Here is a 20,714-nt window from a genome sequence, read left to right on the forward strand (position 1 = left end):
GTTTTTTACTTGTGTTCATCTGCAATTGCATATTCTTAAATATCTAATTATTGGATCAAAATAACACACTCTGTGCAAGACTTCAACCATTTCCTGTTAGAAAAAGACACAGGATGACTAGTCTGAAGGATGTTACTTCCTCACAACTATTATAAGGAAACATTTATTATATTCTAGTTTTCAGTAACTCCAAAAGTTCTCTTTTGGACTATGTCCATGTCTCAACCTGAATCTGAAAGTTTAAAGTTTTAACAAAATATGTGCACCCATTTTTGATGCAAGAGTGGGGGGAAAAATAGTTGTAACTCTAATAGTGCATTTTACCCTTTTCTTTTCTCCCTTGTCTCTCCAATCAGTCACTTACTCCAAAATTTAGATGTCCCATTCAAACCAAATGAAACCATTATTTGATTTCCTAACACTTCTTTCAGCACTGCAATCTACCTTCTGTTTTAAATAGTTTTTTCCCCCACCATTACAAGCAAAACTCATTTAAGTTGTCGTCATTACTTTTTTCCCTCCTATGTTGTGTGGATACCTTCTGTATAAAACCTGTTAAAATTTTAGACATATGACTTTAAATGACAACTAAAAATTTATAACTGTTTATAAAGGATTTATTGCTATTACATTAAGCTCTTATTAATGTTTTTCAAATACGTTATGACATGATTGAAATGTAATATATAATGCATTATAAGTTTGAATGTGAAAATGTAATTCTTGAGATTGGAAAAGGAGGAAAAAAGCATGGTTTACGAATTGCAAAAGTTTTTTAATAAAACAAGAAAAGAAAAGAAACATCTTCCCACATGAGTGATCCTTGCGGAAGCACAACATAGCAAAACAAATTAGTTTTTCAGACTTTCTCTTGAGTATAAACTAATTGGACACAACTGAAAGAAACCAGAAAAGAAAATAATTTCCAAACTTTTAAAAATGTTCCCATGGATAACAAAGGCTTTTGCAAAGGATGAGCTCATACCAATCCGCAGTGTCGTCCATGAAAGGAATGAAAGGAGAATCTGTGAAATGATCCCCTCCACACAGACTCACCATGGTCAACTGTATATACAGGTGTGGAAAGACCTAATACAATTACCAAGAACAGATGACCTTGGTCCATTACTGGATGGAGGTTGTCATGCTAGGACACTGATACTGTTTTATGTCTTATCCAGGTCTGTAACTAGATTGATAAGGATACAATAAGCAAGAGGTGTAGTTAGTGTTTGGTTTGCCATAACACTCTCCCCCTAAAGGGGAATACAATCCCTTTAAGCTTTCGGTTGAAAAGCAGCATGCAGTAAAAAACAAAATGGACAGCTATCACATACAGGCAAATAGTGGTGCAGTTCCAACTGAAATATTACATGGAACAAGTGGATTATAAAGGGCCATGCAGGAGTCTAGATGCATGTAAGTTGTGCTTTACCAAGCATATTGGCAGCATAAAAGAATGCAGAAAGAAAAGAAAGGGAGCAATTGTGAATGAAGCTTTAGTAGGACAGAGTCTAGGAGGAGACCAAGGACTGGGATGTAAGCAGGTGTGGAGTACTTTGAAAATGAAGAGAAGGTTGAAATTCATGTGCAAGAATCTGGGAAGCTAACTGAGGAAGGAGACATCTTCACAGCTGTAAGAACGACATACGTTCCTCTGGGCAGAGGTTGTTTCTTCCATGTTTTTGCTATACTTACCATATTGGCTTTCTGATCCCAATAAGCAGAGTTGTTTGAAACTCGGAATTTCTATTCTATGGCGAATTTCTGGCATTTAAAAACTTTTTGTTATGAATCTAAATGGAAAGTCAATTTTCTGCAAAATGCAATTCCTTTTTTTTTTTGAAGTTGGTCAAAACTTCTTGTTTTAAGAAGTCCAAAATGTTTTTTTATTTTGACTTATTTAAATATATTAAAACAAAATATAAAACAAATATAGTTAATTGTCGATTAGTATTGTAATTGGTATTCTAAATGTTAATTGGTAATTAGCCGTTGGTAATTGGTGTCTGGTATTAGGCAGTTACTGTCGCAATTGGTATTTTAATTGGTCATTATAATTAGTTTAGTAACTGGTATAATATAAAAATGTAAGTGTATTATAAGCAAAATCAAAATGTAGGTTTGAAACAAAACAGGAGCAGTCATCTTTGCAAAAGAGATTGAAAACAAACTCATTTCCAATTAGAGCTTGGATTCCAGAACACTGAGCCCAGTCTTTGGGAAATTTCATCTAAAAAATCTTGGAGTTTCTGTGTCCTCAAGTAGTGTAACTCATGTAGTATACCAGGGGTAGGCAACCTATGGCACTCGTGCTGAAGGCGGCATGCGAGCTGATTTTCAGTGGCACTCACACTGCCCAGGTCCTGGCCATCGGTCTGGAGGGCTCTGCATTTTAATTTAATTTTAAATGAAGTTTCTTTAAATATTTTAAAAACCTTATTTACTTTATATACAACAATAGTTTAGTTATATATTATAGACTTAGAGACTAAGAGACCTTCTAAAATGTTAAAATATATTACTGGCACACGAAACCTTATATTAGAGTGAATAAATGAAGTCGGCACACCGCTTTTGAAAGGTTGCTGACCCCTGTAGTATACCTTCACATACAACACTTAAAACTGTACCAGAAGCAGACAATATATAAGTTGTGATATTGGTTAGTGCCTTTTTGCGTAGGTTTAAATGTGCTTTGCTTGGGTGCATGTGTTTGTGTAAGCTCAAAACTTTGCATGCTCTAATATATTCATAACTGCTTTTAAAAGATTTTACTTGGGTTTTATACAATTAGAACACTTGCCTTATTTTCAGTAGGTTGTGAAATCTGCTGTATCCTCAAGGCTCTTGGTTGGGGAAAAAAAGGAAAATTTTTCACTTCAGCATCACGTCTATACTTGTATCAGTGGATTTAATCATGCTGACTGTTTCATTAGCTACACCACAGGCTTTCAAACATTATTTTTAATAATTTGAGAGATTAATCATGCAGGAAACCCTAAAGAAAAAATGAAGTGTTTGTACTTGCAGTGCGACTACTCCACGCAAGAAGTTGAGTTATCCTGGTCTGTTCTCTGTTGATCAGTCAAAACTCTTATCAATTGAAAAAAAAACAACAAAGGCAGTAGACTTTATGCAGTAGCCATTCACATACCTTTTCTCCATCTTCTGTTGCAGCTTTTTCAAGCATCAAAGATGGCCCTGAGATGTTTGAGCAGTTCAGTAGAGATTACAGCAAGTGAAGTATTGATGATTGTTTGTTTGGTGTTTTTGGTTTTGTTTTGCTCATACAAACATCCAGAATAGTGGGAATCAGCTACTGCATTTGTAGAGTTTCAGAGGCAGGTACAGTTATCAGGACATTTAGTGCAGGGAATATGCAGTAAGGAAGACTTAGATAGAATCCTGCCTCACCAGGCTTATAGTGAAAGAACCTAACGTTTACAATGCCTATCTGAGAAACCAAAATTCTAGATAAGAGTTTACCATTTATAGTAAACCATGTGAATTTTGTTTCCTTTTCTGTCACATCTTGTGCTTAACATGATCTTTCTTTACATTATCAGGCAGGTACCTGCTTCCCAATACCATTGCACAGCAGTCATGGCAACCTGCAGAAACCACCAATCTTGTTCGTATGCGTAGCCAAGCTCTTGGGCAATCGGCTCCTTCGCTTACTGCTAGTCTGGTGAGTTACATTTTCAAAATAGACAATTCTGCATGCAAAAGACCTATGTAATATGGTTGAGAATTGATGTGCACAAAAATCACTAAGCCACAGTTTGTCTCCAAAACCCCTAATAACTCAGGCCTTTCATATAACTGAATTAGCGCACAATAGTAATTGTGTGTTACTATATGTAATGCTACTAAATATGCGCAGAGTGGCTGAATTACATTTGTGATGGAAGCTGTAACTTTGAATGGCCTTACTTGTTTTCACACAGTCTCAGCTGAAATGTTGCATCAATATAATTATTTGTGTTGAAATGGTCAATCTTCAAAGAAGACACTAGAATGGCCTAGCGTTTCTGGTGGGCACCTGCGCTATCAGTTTTATAGTTCATGCTTTCCACAGGATTCTGCACTCAGGAATATGCTTCTGCAGTGTATGAAGTATGAACTGAACGTGCAATTCATTGATCGTGCCCTTAAGTAAAGGTAGGGGGAGGGATAGCTGGCCAGGCTGTATGGAGGATCTGGAGCAGTCAAGGTTAAGTCTGGCTTTTCCTGACTGATTCATCTTAACTTGCCTGCATTGGGTTTCAGTGTGCAATATGCTGCTTTGTGCTGGTGTTTATTGCATTTTGTGAAAGGTTCCAAAAAGAGTGAGAGAAAAAAAATCACATGCGTCTCATGCATAAGATATGGTTTCCAAACCATTATAAACCAAGTTCCATCAAAAGTGCCAATGGTATTTATCTTTTTTTAGAGCTAAGTTCGTGAGAAGTATATAGTTTTTGAAAAAAGAGAGCAAGTTGATTGAAAACAGTAGAAAAGCATCTAGGGACTTTATCTGGTGGTTTTTATGCTCTGTTAGTCTAACAACCAATATAATTTTAGCAGTCCACCTGTGTTTTTTCCACTAAAAATTCATCCTTGTGCAGAGAAACAACAAGAGAAAATACATATCAGAAATTAAATTTCTGAGCTTCTAAAGCGGTCTCTCAAGCATAACAATAGGGATGCTAATAGTGGCAATAAAAGATAAGTACAAAGATGTTATTCCTTGGTACCTTGTTGGACCTCGTTATTCCTTGCTTTACTGATGGTAGTGAATTAAACCTCACAACAGCCTTATGAAGTAGGGAAATATTACCTTCAGATTACAGAGGGGGAAACTGAGGCATACAGATATTCTTGCCTAATTTCATTGCCAAAGCTGAGCCTAGAACAAAGTTTTCTTGAATTTCTTCTACGCGCTAACTACCAGCCAGTGCTGCCTTCCCAGAACTCTCAATCTCAAAAGCAAAATGTTGTTAAAGATGGTACGCAGCAATCAAGGTACCACAGAGCTTAAAGTAGTCTGCATTGAGAAGTTAGCATCTGTCAGATACTACCACAATTTTGATATTTGCAATACCAACAATTTCCTCCTATGCTTTGAACAAGAAATGACTGACACAAATTAACAGTGCTGTCTGTTGGCAAATGCCAACTTTTTTTTTCACCAGTTGCTGTATTAAAATAGAGTTAATTCAAAGTCTGGAAATTCGCATAGGAACTACATAGAGAGAGGATAGAAAATGTTTAAAAATCTTGTAGCTATTACTTTGTGGTCTGCCTGATTCAGATTAGGGCATTAACAGGGCTAATGATAGAAAAGGAAGCCAAAATGGATAATATATGTACAAACTCTCTCTAATGTGCTTGCACAACATCTAGCACAGTTGAGCCCCAATCTCTGTAGGGATATCTACAGTAATGCCTTTTAAAAGAGTAAATTCTAGAATATTCTCCTCAAGCACCATAGGTGAGAGAGGTGCAGTGCTGGCCTTTTAATATTTTTCCCCCTCCCCCATTGTTCTACAAAGATTTTTTCTGTTTTGTTGCTTTTCAATCAAACCTCAGAATGGGAAGTAGACAAATACGTACTGCCTTATTGGATATTACTTTAATGCTCACATTTCTCAGATGCAGTAACTTGTACTTCTTATTGGAAGGAAGGAGGGGATTGGAATGAGGGAGAAAGACAGAGTCACAATTTTTCTCATTGCTGGATCACCGCTCGCCTTGAGGACTCTCTTTGGGAGCCACTGCGAAAGATGAAAGAAATGAGGCAACAGCCTCCCTAAAGCTTCTTCTTAAATCTGGAGATCTTCTGTGAGCCAGTCAGCTAGAGTCTTCAGCACCAAGCCTATAGCATACCAGTAGAGTGATTTTTCATTTTGTGGAGAGGAAGGTGTTTACAGCTGTAAAAGGAAAACTAATAAAATTTGAGCTTATTGATTACTATTCAATGATCTTATGATGATGCTTAGCATTTGGTCTATTTCATAGCATGGGTCTAGGTTTATGAATATTGATGAATTACTTAAATAATAAAGAAATGTCAGTGGAGTGTTTGCTACTTCATGCAGTCAGTTGATTTTTTTTGTTGCAGTATTGTATAGTAGAGCCGTGCAACATTTTTTTTCCAACTAATTGTTTTTAATTTAAAAAATGCACTTTTGTGGCCTGAAACTATTTGTTGAATTTGACACAGTTTGATTTTTTTTGTGAAGAGTTGAAATGTTTCATTTCAGTTTTACATTAGGCTAATTAAAAATAAAAAATACAAATGTAAAAACCTCCCCAAATGGCTGAATCGAAACAAAAAGCTCAAAAGAATTGTTTAGAATCAACTGTTTCAGTTTATTCAAAACAAGTGAAAACCTTAAACTTTGTTTAAAGTTGACTTGAATCATATTCATCAACTTCAAAATAATTTTTTGAGGGTTTTTGTTGTGATGGGAAATTTTGTTTGGTTCAGTTTAAACCGGATTTCTTTCCTGAATTTTAAAATTTTTTTTGGTTTCTTTCTTTTTTTTTTTTTTTTGGTTGAGCTCCCAATCTGAAAAATCCATTATTTACTCAGCTCTATTACAGAGTGGTGGTGGTGGTGATGGGAAAGGACAATAGATTATAGTAGCCTGTAGCTGGATGGCAGGATAATCTTACTGCCCCACCTTTTTAAAGTATTGGAAACCTCAGAGAGCTGCAGGTTAATTACCCCTGATTCTTTGGCGCATGTGTGGCTTATTAGACTCCACCTTTAATATAAGAAGTGGAAGTAACTGTCTCAGAGGAAGCTAGAGGTTGGGGTAGATGAGACTGAAGAAGGAACCCAGGAGCAGTATGGTCTGGAGTGAAGGCTTAAACTGGAGCTTTGTGTTATGCTTTTGAATTACTCATTTTATTAATATCCATTTTAGGAAGTAGAGACTTTTTGATATCTTATGAGTCAGTAGTTTGTTTGGAGCAAGATGGAAGCTACCAGTTTACAGACCCATATGTGGGTAGAGATAGTGTTTGTTTAGCAGTGTTTATTCATTAAAAAAATTAACTTCATTCCAAAGAAATTTGTCTCTGCCTGTCACATTGCTAAATAGACATATTCATTCTACGGACACTCAAGTGTAGGAAGTTGGAATCATGGAGCCCTTATTCTATGTCACTAGAAACTGAGGCATATGGTTAATGATATTGGGCAGGAGCTGTTAAATTTCAGTGATTGGGAAAATACCCACTTTTCTTTTTAAGTGGGTGAAGAAAATGATTTCATGGCTTATGGTTCACTGTCACCTCTAGTTGCCCCATATAATGTATTATTTAGAGTGTTATACTAGACACTTCTAGTTTCCAGTATAATTAAAATTGCAAACAGTTTCCTTTATGACACATGTTTTCACATTCATGAGTAAAAGTCTCTTTAACAGTTTCTGAATTACAGGAAAGAGGGAAAAATACAGTTTGTGCAGTGTAAATTTGAAAGCTGTGTAGTGATTCCTCAGGGTGGAAAATGTTCAGTCACGAGTGCACTGCTAATTAGTGCATGCGCTACAGTTCGAGGATATGTACTGGGAACTAGTGATGCTTGCTTTTGTACACGGAATCTATCAGCGGTTCTACGCTCTGCAATCAAATATCATGCAGACAAGCAGCTTTTAAGCTATTTCCAGATTTTTTTTCTTTGTTCTTGTTTTTAAACACCTAGGATTAAGTGGGAGTGTTTAATGCAGTGTTAAAGCTGAACAGTAAAATAATATATAAAAGTCAGGAATTGCAGAAATTAAGGATCCAAAAGCAGTATTAATTCACCCACATTGTGCAGCTGAGTAAAAAACATTGTTTGAAGTTCCATTTTTGCATTTTTTGACACTCTCTTGCAAATGTCACTATTTGACTTATGCTTATGTTGGCAGTGTTTTGCTTTTAATACAATACTTAAATCAATGCAATCATGGGATAGAAATCATTTTTATTAATACATTGCTATGTTTAAGTGATTATGAAACAGTATTCTAAAGAAATACAACTTCACAGGAAGTTCAGTCAGTCACACTTCTTTTGGAGTCTGTATAAACATTGACTTCATCACCAGTTGTCTCTTATTGCGCTTTCTTTTTCTTATAGCCACACACGTCTTCCTTTCTGTCTACCTACCCTCATTTTTTAAATTTGTGCCTGACTAAAACCTTGGTTATCATCTCTTCTGCATAAACAGGATGCATTATGTGTGTCAGATCCAAACAGATTCTACTGGTGACAGAGTTTATTTTAAATTTAGCTACAGTTTCCTAATGTATTTACTTGCTAGGCATTGAGAGCTGCCATAATGCAAGGCTAATGTAATGTGGCCACAAACACAGAGCTTCTCTAAAACCAGCTTTGTCAGGCGTCACAATTACCAATGAGACAGTTTAGGGGGATCTATCTATGTACAACTTCTGAATTCTGTTAGATATTATGAATAGAGCTTGGTAAGAATCTTTCATTGGAATGATTTTCCAGGGGAAAAACCCCTTTCACAAATACCACAGGAAAAATTCACTTTTGCTGAAAGATGTTGGTATTCCTGCAGATGGAAAGTGAAATTGACAAGAGCCTTCCTGGTGGGCTTCTGAGGCTGAGCACCCTGACTCTGCCTTCTGCCAGCTCTGGAGAGAGAATGATCAAGAGTAGTGAGGCAGGGAATTACATGAAGATATTTCTTTCTTTCTTTGCATATCTAGTACTGTCTAAAGAGTGATTATTTTTAGAAACCCCTTTTGCAAAGTCTTTGTTCATTTGCTTCAACTATCACATGTCGCTGAAGGGTTAAACTAAAAACCAGAGTGCCTGCAAGGGTGGAGGATACACTTGAGCCACTGGGCTGTTTTGGGGGTTCAGTATTAGTTTTTGGGCCTCAGGCATTTGGGCCACAGGGTCCCACTTCTAGAAGAGATACCACACAGCGTCTGTGTCCAAGAAGTATGTTAGAGGGGCTGGAGCCAGAAACTGTGGCTGGACCCTACCAAGGGGCGCTTACAAACAGACTGATACCAACACAGCAGCCTGATGAATGTCCAACAGGGAGAGCTAAATCAGGGCTGTGCCAATTTTGCACTAAGACTCCTGAAAAAAGGTGGTGGTGGCAACATGGTAGTAGAAACCTTGAGCAGCATGTAGCAAAGGAGTACAGATATTTCCATTTCTTAAGGCCCAGTTCTCTTCTTGTGCATGTGTTGGTAATACCTATTAATATCTGTGGGTGTATCCAATGAAAGAATTTGGCCATATATGGACACAAGGCAGTTTGCTTTGGTAAGGAAAACATTTTTAGGTAGCCTGCTAGCAACCTTATGCTTTTATGCTTGAAATCAATTTTATTACTATTTTGTAATTAGTATGGAAGTATTTCATCTCTCTTTTCAAAGAATCATCCTGCCTGAAGTAAATATGAAGCTTCAGTGTGAAGTATAATCTTTTGACTACAAGAAGCACATGAAAAGAGTTTACTTGGGCAGATGTAGCCCTCTGAGAAGTGAGTGAGTTCTGTAAGAACAGTTAATATAAGGAGCTTCAAGGTGCTGCTAGGCAGACTCTGGATTGAGAGAGCAATTTATCACCTCAGGTTTTATATATGGAGATATACCTATCTCATACAACTGGAAGGGATCCTGAAAGGTCATCAAGTCCAGCCCCCGCCTTCAGTAGCAGGACCCAGTACTGGTTTTGCCCCAGATCCCTAAGTGGCCCTCTCAAGGATTGAACTCACGACCCTGGTTTTAGCAGGCTAATGCTCAAACCACTGAGCTATCCCCTCAATCTTGAAATAACTGCAGTTTACCCAGGCTATGCTGGACATCTTGACAATAGAATAAAAATGGTGTTACAGCCATGCACCTGGTGTGAGTTAAAAGTAAATGTGAGGAGGCATCCTTTTCAGAGGGCATGGACATGGAACTTGCTGAGCAGTAGTAGCTCAGCAGACAACGTCTGCTGAATCTCAGGGTGTCTCCACTGCTGCTCTTCTGGCTCCTGAGTGGAGGGCACTAGGGCGGCCAGGAGTGGAAGGCTCTCTCTGGTGCTTGGGAGGGGACTTGGAGTCTGAGGGGAAACTTGGGAGTCTAGAACGGTTCTATGTTTGGACTTAGAAATACTAAAGTAATTAGAAAATGAAGCTAAACTACTTCAGCAAAAAATAGAAAGCTGAGACTGGGGTCTGAGGAATGATAAAACACAGCATCCATAAATAGCACAGCTGTTTCTTTTTTTGTCCTTTTTTTTCTCATTGGCTTACTTTGAGAGCATGCTGGTTTCTCTTAACTGTGGTTTATATTTCTTATGTATTAAGATGAGGCCCCCTTTAGTAGAAGGACCTCTGGACTTTATTGGGAGTGTTCCAGCTGGGAAGATCCTATGTGCTGCGATCTAGCCTTAGAGACTACAACTCCAATGATGTCTTGGGGAAAGAGGGAGGGAGAGACTCTTCTCTTTCAGGGAGAGCAGGTGGTGGGCTCCATTTTGGGAGAGGAGCAGGATTGCTGGTGTGGAGCTCTATCTGTACCAGGATCTGCTGCTAACTGCTGCTAAGAGTGTATTGGGGCTTAGATGGAGTAAGGAGCCTCAGAGGTAGTTGGTGGCTTCACTGGGGCCGGGGGAGATACTATTGCTGTGCCTGGAGCTGGCTTGGATGGGCCTGCTGTGAAGGAACTGTGAGTAACCCCCACTCTTGTTTGGGAAAGTAATTGCAAGGGAAGGGGCACAGAAGTCTGAGTCTGAGGAGAGGCAGAGTGATCTTCCCATTGAACCAGGACCTTGAGCTGCGGACATTTGGTGAGGCCAAGTCCAGTCTTCAGTGGGGTTGTGCTGCTTGTTGCCTTGGGTGAACTGATGCACAGAACCAACAATGCTGTCTCCAGCTTCAGATCTTCAAGCGCACCCATGCAAGCAAGTGTCTAGGACTCTGCAATCCAGGGGAGTGTACACCCTGGGGTAGGGTAAATGGTGGCAGTATAAATGCCAATTAGATAAGTTTCATTTATTACTGTGTATACCAGTGGTTCTCAAACTTTTTTTTTGTGGACTACTTGAAAATTGCTGAGGGTCTTGGCGGCCCACTTCATGATCTTTCCAAATGTTGTTGTTTGTTTGTTTGTACTGTTAGCTAACTATTATAAAGTGCTTTGGATAAAAGAGCTACATTACAGAAACTTAATAATTAACATTTTTTGTTGTACAAATAAAAGCACACAACTCATATTTTAATATCTGTAGTCTTACCTTTCTAATGCGATGGATGTGTGCTCTCTCCCTCGCCATGGGAGCCCCTGAGCTGGGGCTGGGAAGGAGAGGGGTCTCCCCCACCACAGCAGCCATAGAGCTGGGGCTGGGAAGGAGAGGAGTCCCTCCCCTACAGCTGCAGCTATTTCTCTGGCCGCCACAGCCCTGCATGTCCCAAATTACCCCCCCTCCCCCTCTTCTCACCCCACTGCCTCCTCCCACCTACCCCCCCAAGGCCACCACTACCTCACCTTACATGTGCGTCTGCTCCAGGGTTCAGGCACCTAAATAGTGGAGCCATGCTTGCATGGCTTCACTAATTAGGTGATGGCCCTTTATTCTCGTGTGTGCGGCTGCCCAGGCACTCACTTAGAGGGAACTATCCCTGGACCACAGTTTGAGAGCCTCTGGTGTATACTATATTTGTTAATTGATTTTATTCAACTGCCCCCTGTGGATTTAAATTAGTAGTCTGTTATACCCTGTTTCTTTAAGTTGTCAAGTAGAGATGTGTTAACTCTAAAGTGTATTGGATGTATATTACTTATAATTGGTATGTTAGAGTTAGACCCATGCCACACATTATTATTATTAGAATAGATTTATTCCTGGAGGTTCCCAGGGCATTGAGTGTGGGCCAGGTGAAGGCACTGCCAATTTTAAATTCCTTTAGGAGTAAAGGGAGTGCAGGACAGGGGTGGAGAAAGGATTCCCACCTGTCCAACATGACCACTCCGATACTTGAGATATCCTTTAATGTCAACATCATCAGGTGCCCAGACACACAGGTGAGTGTTGTCTGCTCCCAAGTAACCCAGGGAGGAAAGTGAGGGGTTACATAAGCAATAGCTATTTGTTTCAAACTGTCCAAGTAAATAGTCACCTTTTGATTTAAGAAGCTAATTCCTGAAATATATACACAACAGTATATATCCTACATGATATATAATACGCTGTTTAGTGTATTGAACTTATTCATAGTAAATTAACATTACTAATACAAATACCACCTTAGCTTTGTCTTTCTCAGGAAAACAAAAACTGAGGCCTACTTATTTAACTTGGAGATCAAGTCTTTTAAATAGTCTGGTGTATGAACTCCTTGTGTTGGCACTGTCCAGCTGAAGTCCGTAATTTTTCACCCCCTCAAAGTAGAAAGGATTTAGTTCCCTCCCCCTTCATGAATATCAGAGCACAAATGTGTGTCTGAGTCTCCCCAGTCTCTTCATGAGAGCCCTGTATCTTTCACCACATATTCTTGGTCCAAAAGAAAATCAAGATTTAACTCAATAAATCATTTAGTCTTTAAATACGTTTAGATCTAGGCTCTCCTTATCTGGAGGAGTTCAGTATTCTTCCAACCCTCGATGTACCAATATTACTGCTCTGTGTGATGAAATAAGTTGTGTTTAGGGACCCAGATCCTTAACCTTTTCTTGGACTATGGATCTTTGTGATGTTCTTATGCAATATCCTTCAAGAAGTTTATCCCTTTCAACATCATAAACCGGTGAAGAGGAATTAAACTTTTTTTTATTTTAGAACCAACGTTCTAGTTAGGAATCCTCTATTTTTGCATAAGTTGATTTTCCACGAATTCCAAAGAGCATCTTTCTTTTGATAATGGCAGAGGCAGAAAGAGTCTACAAGAGTTTTCTCCCAGTATCAATTGACCTTTGACAATTAATTTGCCTTTCTACTTTATATATTTCAGTATCTCTCTGGATGTTCTTGGTGTGCTGGTTTCTACTATTTCTAAGCACATGCACATTTGGTAAAGATGAAAATCTGTAACTTCCCTCATTCATTGCCTCAAATATGTTTTAGTTCATGTGATACTGTTTTATCCAATGAAATTCAGAAAAGAAATAGTGCATAAAGGTGCATATGCTTTAGTATAAATATAAATTTATAAATTTGAGTCAAGCAAGAAGATGATAAAGTACTTGTTCATGCTTTCAACTGTTGCCAAATCATTTATCCATGGGTATTCAGTTTGCTCATGAGCTAGCATTTAAAAGATCTGTTTACTATTCAGGTGTTTGCATCAAGGCTGGTATAGCTTCAGTTTTGTGAGCAGTGCAGACCATAGGTTTGCTTTCCCTGAGTCTCTTTTGGAAGATTACTGTTTACAAGACAGTATAAAATGAGCAATGTAATAAAGTCCCGGGAAGAGGTATCACTTTGTTTCTCCTATTTTTCCAGGGAGATTAAAAGATTAGTCAGTTTATCTGGCAGCAAAATTTTTACATTGATGTAGCAGACTTTGGTGGTTTTTCTGAGGAACATATTTTGAAGCCTTTATGGGCAGTTGTGAATAATGTCTTGTCTAGCTCTCTGAAGCTTAAAACAGAGCTAAAATAGGCCATTGTCAGTAGCCAGTACTTTTTCCAGTAAGAGAGATTGCAGTAGTGATGAATCATGGTATGGAAAGGTTTATTTCACTGGAGGGCAGAAGAATATTAGTCCTCCCCCACCATTTTTATATATATATATTTTAAAAACATAATAGTTAAACTTGCCAAAATCTCCAAAGCCATTAGGGTATTAAATCTACTAATATCTACACTGCAATTTACTTTGTTTTTTATTGCAGTTTCTTGTAATCACTGCAAATTAATCTGTAAGGATATACCTATCAAAGCTAGAGGGTGGTCATTCTTTGAACCAATGGTTTGCGAAGGATCGATTGCTGAAAGGAAACAGCAATCCCTACTGCTAAGCTAAGTAGGAAATGCTCAATACCAGTGAAGAGGCTTTACTACTTAGACTTTTATATAGAATAATTATATAGAATAATATTGAAAATGAATAAGCAAGTCTTTATTAAATGTGCCATCAACTGCTGCTAAATTGACATAAATGTTGACAGTTATTGTGAGAGCTGTTTCAAAACTAATTATGCTGATTAGAATGTAACTACCAGTAATTGCATGTTTTGAAACAGCACACCAACAGCCCTTTGTGAATTTTATTTCCAGATGTAAGTCACCCATTTGTCGCCTGAGAAGTGGCAAAATTATGGCTTACATAGCACATGATTACAAACAACTAAAGTCATTTCATTGGAAATACTAATTGGATAGATGTGTGAATAACAGTATCAAATGTAAAAAGAACAGGAGTACTTGTGGCACATTAGAGACTAATGTGTACATGTAAAACATGCAATTCAAAAGGAACACCTATAAAATCATTCATTTTAAAGATTTTCATTCAAATACATTTTTAAGCAGTATGGTTTTAGAGCATAAGCTAATACAATGTATCTATTTTCATCATAGTATATTGTAAATATTTAATAATGTTTCCTAGAGATTCAGTAGACTAACTTTATTATGTTACTAATTTCAGATTAAAAACTATGCTTGCAATAAAATACCTTCCATTTTTCTTCTTATTGAAAAAGAGAGCAAACCTTAAAATGAAAGATGAATGAAAATCAGTATCCTAGATCAAGATAACTTCAAATCTAGTGTTTGTTTTAGGGTCAGTACATGAATGTGAACTTGATTCTGTGGCTTAGGTTCTGGGTTGGATCTAGAGCAAGTAGGGATCTCTTTTTCACTTTAAGTACAGATGAAATAGTCAATAAAGAGCTTTTTTGAGAGATTGGATAAAGTAAGGTAGAAATCTCTTAAACAACTAATCTCACAGATTTCTACCATTTGGTTCAAAATCTCCCAAAAACAGTTAACTAGATTTCAGTGTCCCTGAATCTGAACCATGGGCTTGACTTGGACTCCAACTGTAGTTTGAATCTGAATACCTCTTCCTTGGTCTTATGTCTGGAAAGATAATGGAACAAATAATTAAGCAGTCAATTTGCAGACGCCTAAAAGATAATAAAGATAATAAGTAACAGTCAGCATGGATTTGTCAAGAACACACTGTGTCAAACCAACCTGATGGCTTGTTACCCTGTCAAAGAAAGCTTTGTGGCTGGGGGGACTGGTAGATGTGGTATATCTTGATTCTTAGTAAGGCTTTTGATACTGTCTCACGTGACTGTCTCATAAACAAATTAGGGAAATATGAATTAGATGGAGCTACCATAAGGTGGGTGCATAACTGGTTGGAAAACCATTCCTGGGGACTAGTTATCAGTGGTTCATGGTCAAGCTGGAAGGGCATATCAAGTGGGGTCCCATGAGGATCAGTTCTGGATCTGGTACTTTTCAATATCTTTCTCAGTGGTTTAGAGAATGGCATAGAGACTACACTTATAAAGTTTGTGGGTGATACCAAACTGGGAGGGATTGCAAGTGCTTTGGAGGATAGGATTAAAATTCAAAATTATCTGGACAAATGATCTGAAGTAAGATAGATGAAATTCAGTAAGGACAAATGCAAAGTACTGCATTTAGGAAAGAACAATCGGTTGCATGCAGGGCCAGTTCTAGACCAAATGGCACCCCATGCTGAGGAGCATCTTTGGTGCCTTTCTCCATTTGTTAAATCTTTGAATACTTTATTTTTTTAATTCCATTTGTAGCCCATTTCACGACTTGGATACATGATTTGAATGCACGATTTATCTCTGTCAAAGATGATGATAAATTTGCATGCTAGGATCTGTAAATCTGTATTTATTCATGCCATAATGAGCAAATAAAAAAAATTGTTTCCTCCAAGTTTACAGAAACTTAAGAATAATTGAAATGTACTAACATCAAGAAAATGAACTGTATACCAATATTTGGTTGACCACTATTAAATAGCGTTTCAGTAGGTGACAGCCTTAAAATGTTAACTCTAGGCATTTAGTTCAAAAGGTTGCTTTTCTCACCTTTGCCATTGTGAACTCAAGCATGGCATCAGAGAGATCCAAAGACTAGCCAATGGTATTTTCAAGTGACAAAATAGCAAGCAATGTCAGTCTCTCGTAGACTATAGCAAATGAAAGATATGTTTTAATGAGCCTGAACTTCAAAAAGCTGCACTCACCGCTCATGACTGTGACCAGCAATGTGAGCAGAGTCCTCAAAGCTATCCTTACATTAGGAGAAGTGTCCTTCAACTCTGCATCATGAATGAACTGGAGAACTTGGACTGTAGAGTGCTTCCCATGTGGAAAAATGTGACAGATGTTGTTCAATTCGACACAGAGGTCTTTATCACTGATGTCCGAATATTCCCAGTAAAGGTCTGTACAATAGCTCAAGGGTGTTTTTCTGTCTGTCAACAACTTACTACAGTCATACAAACCCCCAGGACTTTTCATGATGCTTCATTTGTCTGAACTGTTCTTCAATGGACACTCAAGCAGTGTCAATTAGCAAAAAAAATCCCTCCTTCCTGAATTTTTCTTCTGAGCTTCCAATCACCTCATTTCTGTCCTCATAACCAAACTATCTCTTCTTCCAATGAATACGAGTTTCCTTGAAGACAGGCTCAACTCCTAAGTTTTCTGCCTTTTCTTTGGCAGCAGTGTTCGCATCTTCAAATCCGTTGTCTCTATAGGCCGCAAGAAAATCAAGGCAGCTTCCCATCAAAGTAGTAGCAAACATCATGCAAGGCTGATTCTTCTTTCTTGTTTCTCTCCTTTTCATGTACATTACATTTTTCTTTGCAATTACTCTCCTTTTCATGTGAGCCACATTCCTCTTTATCATCACTCTCCTTTACGCCACCAGGAAAACAGGATGATTCTCCATCACTTCCTCTCATCTCCCTTCCTTATCTTCAGGTAAATCTGCTAATTCCTTAATAATAGGCCTTCCATTATTTATGCTTCACTCCTCAATTTCTTCTGCACTGGGACAATCACTACTGCCTAAAGCCTGGTCTATGCTGTTCTGTTTCAAATATTTTCCCATCAAATTTGCCCCTTGCTGCAAACTAGATTGCAGGTGAGCTTTTTTGATTCCGATACTGAGCTCCTGAAGGCTTCTTTGGGGGCATCTTTTACTTTTTATGTGGGAAAACAGATAGACTTTTGGTCTCCCTAATACTATGTTCCACGGTCTTAGACATTACATGTCATTAAACATTAAATGAAGTCACTAAACATTACATGTTAAGCATGGCAAAAGAAGTGATTGTATTTCTTTTATATTGTTGCGTAGATAGGGGTTTGATTAAAAATTATATGTCCTTCATTAATTACTACTTACGCTCCAAGTGTTAAAACACAATTTCACAATAAAACAAGGTTCACAATATTGGAGCTGGGCTCTCGCTTCACTTCAGTTTGTTCTTTTATCTCACTGACTGGTAATGCCCTTCCCTTTATATACCTGTGAGGGCATGGCTGACAACATTCTAGGAGTTTCGAGGAGAATGTAGTTCTCAAAGTCTGGAAGGTACCATGAGATTCTACGAAGTTCTAGAACATTCTAAGAGGTTAATGAAAAATGAATCCACATACGGAATACCTGAAACATTTTATTTCAAACACACTGTTTTCCCTTTTGTCACTAACAGCAAAAACAACACCCCGAGCCTGGTGCAGGCACCCTTAAATCCAGCCCTGGTTGCACACATGTAAAATGGGAAATGACTGCCTAGGAAAGAATACTGCAGAAACGGGTCTGGGGTTATAGTGGATCAAAAGCTAAATATGAGTCAACAGTGTAACACTGTTGCACAAAAAGCAAACATCATACTGGTATGTATTAGCAACAGTGTTGTAACCAAGACATGAGAAGTAATTCTTCCGTTCTATTCTGCGCTGATTATGCCTCAACTGGAGTATTGTGTCTAGTTTTAGGCGCTACATTTCAGGAAAGATGTGTACAATTGGAGAAAGTCCAGAGAAGAGCAACAAAAATGATTAAAGATTGAGAAAACATGACCTTTAGAGATGATTGAAAAAATTGGGTTTGTTTAGTCTGGCAAAGAAAGGAGAGTGGGGAGGCAGACATAAGTTTTCAAGTACATAAAAGTTGTTAGAAAAATTGTTCTTGTTAACCTCTGAGGGTGGGACAAGAAGCAATGGGCTTAAATTGAAGCAAGGTCAATTTAGGTTGGACATTAGGAAAATCTTCCTATCAGGCAATTTATTCCAGAGTTTGTTTACTCTAGGGAGGTTGTGGAATCTCCATCATTTGGGATTTTAAGAGCAGGTTAGACAAAACTTGTCAGGGATGGTCTAGTCCTGCCATTAGTGCAGGGGACTGGACTAGATGACCTCTCGAGGTCCCTTCCAGTCCTATGATTCTATCCATGAGTTGATTTTAAATACAGTCAGGCCAAGACAAACTTGTCAAGTCTGAAAATATTTCTTGCTCTGAAATGTTGAAAATGCCAAATAACTATAGCAAATGCACTTCTATATTTTGACCCTCTCTCTGTCCCTGTTTTAAACTTCTGTGTTACTTCTTATATGTGACTATGGTCTTTTTTGTATGGTGTCAGAATACCACGCCTCCTACAACCCTGGCATTTGGAGGTATAGCAAACCTAATTCAGATGTTTACAGCATACAATGTGTAGCTTGAAAAATAACATAAGATAATAACTGCTTTGCATTATATGTTTCACAATAAACATCTTACAAGGGCTTAAGCTACTCACTAAATTTTGGCCTAAAAGATATTTGAATATTCAGACACTCAGATTTTTTTCCTTATTTTACTAGATATGTTCTTATGTAAACTTGGAGGAGGAAAAGTGGCAGGGGTAGGATGGGGGGAATCTGAACCGTTACTCTTCTGAAGTGCCAGAATAAAGAGGAAAAAAAACTCCTTTCAATGTCGGATTCCCATTTGAGTTTTCTGCATGACAGCAAAAAGTCCAAGACTTGATGCTTTTAAGTATTAACAGCCAACAGTAATTTACTAGCTTCTTGATCAGCTTACTGAGAAAAGGGCATCTCCAAATCAACGTGTTAATCATAGATCATAATCATAGACTTTAAGGTCAGAAGGGGCCATTATGATCATCTAGTCTGACCTCCTGCACAACGCAGGCCGCAGAATCTCACCCACCCACTCCTGTATCACACCTGTGTCTGAGCCATTGAAGTCCTCAAACCGTGGTTTAAAGACTTCAGGGTGCAGAGAACCTTCCAGCGAGTGACCTGTGCCCCACGCTGCAGAGGAAGGCTAAACCCCCTCAGGGCTTCTGCCGATCTGCCCTGGAGGAAATTCCTTCCCGACCCCAGATATGGCGATCAGCTAAACCCTGAGCATGTGGGCAAGACTTACCAGCCAGACACCCAGGACAGAATTCTCTGTAGTAACTCAGATCCCACCCAATCTGACATTCCATCACAAGCCATTGAGCATATTTACCGCTAGTAGTCATCCTAGTAGCCCTTCTCTGTACCTGTTCCAGTTTGAATTCATCCTTCTTAAACACGGGAAACCAGAACTTCACGCAGTATTCCAGACGTGTTCACTGCCCATATCCTGGATGTCTCTCAGTTGGCACTATCTACTTCAAATAAGTATCAGAGCACAAATCCTAGTCAGATTTGGTATTGAAATTCAGTAGGACTGTGCTTCTAAATTGCATAGGTGCTTTTGAAAATCCCAGATTTGTATTGTCATAACTTAGTCCCAGATTTGGACCTTAGCGTCCAAAATATGGGGATTAGCATGAAAACCTTTAAGCTTAATTACCAGCTTGGACCTGGTAAAGCTGCCACCACCCAAAAAATTAGAGTGTTTTGGGGCACTTTGGTCCCCACAAAAAACCTTCCCTGGGGACCCCAAGACCCAAATCCCTTGAGTCTCACAACAAAGTCTCACAACAAACCTTTTCCCTTCCCCCCTCCAGGTGTTCCTGGAGAGATACACAGAAGCAAACTTCATGAATTTAAACAGAGGGAGTTCACCCTTTCTATTTTTAGTCCTGGAAAACAAAAGTACTTTCCTCTTCACCCAGAGGGAATCTAACACACACAGATTTCCCCCCTGACTTCTTCCTCCCACCAATTCCCTGGAGTTCCCCACTAAAGAAAAACTCCAACAGGTCTTAAAAACAAAGCCTTATATAAAAAGAAAGAAAAATACAAAAAAAGGTCTCTCTGTATTAAGGTGACAAATACAGGGTCATTTGCTTAAAAGAATATTGAATAAACAGCCTTATTCAAAAAGAATACAATTCAAAGCACTCCAGCAACTATAGACATGTAAATACAAAACAACAAACCAACTTTGTACTCACAACTTGGAAACAGAAGATTAGAAAGCAGGAAATAGAAAAATCCTTCTCATAGCTGAGAGGGACAGGTAGAAGACCAAGAACAAAGGACTCACACACAAACTTCCCTCCACCCAGAGTTGAAAAAATCCTGTTTCCTGATTGGTCCTCTGGTCATGTGCTTCAGATACTTATTTCCAGGTGAAAGAGACGTTAACCCTTAGCTATCTGTTTGACATGTATGTATAATATCCAGAGCAAGGGACTGGTTATTGATGACTTCTTAACCTTACACATGGGGCGTGCATTCATATTCCTTTTCCCCCCTTCTGTGGCCAAGCAGAGCTTCAGTGGAACAGAGAATTGAATGCTAT

At 38.4% G+C, this 20,714-nt stretch overlaps 1 protein-coding gene across 3 annotated transcripts in view; it reads left to right on the plus strand.

Annotated features, from left to right (window-relative positions):
* MAST4 (microtubule associated serine/threonine kinase family member 4) overlaps positions 1-20,714 on the plus strand; it is a 433,584-nt gene that overhangs the window by 126,644 nt on the left and 286,226 nt on the right. For all 3 annotated transcript variants that reach the window (XM_050946844.1, XM_050946850.1, XM_050946845.1), the window contains exon 3: positions 3,570-3,691. In XM_050946844.1, the coding sequence (XP_050802801.1) occupies positions 3,570-3,691 (122 nt within the window). The remainder of the gene's footprint in view (positions 1-3,569; positions 3,692-20,714) is intronic.

The sequence above is a fragment of the Gopherus flavomarginatus genome, chromosome 3, assembly GCF_025201925.1.
Source record: "Gopherus flavomarginatus isolate rGopFla2 chromosome 3, rGopFla2.mat.asm, whole genome shotgun sequence".
In the NCBI taxonomy this organism is placed as follows: Eukaryota; Metazoa; Chordata; order Testudines; family Testudinidae; genus Gopherus; species Gopherus flavomarginatus.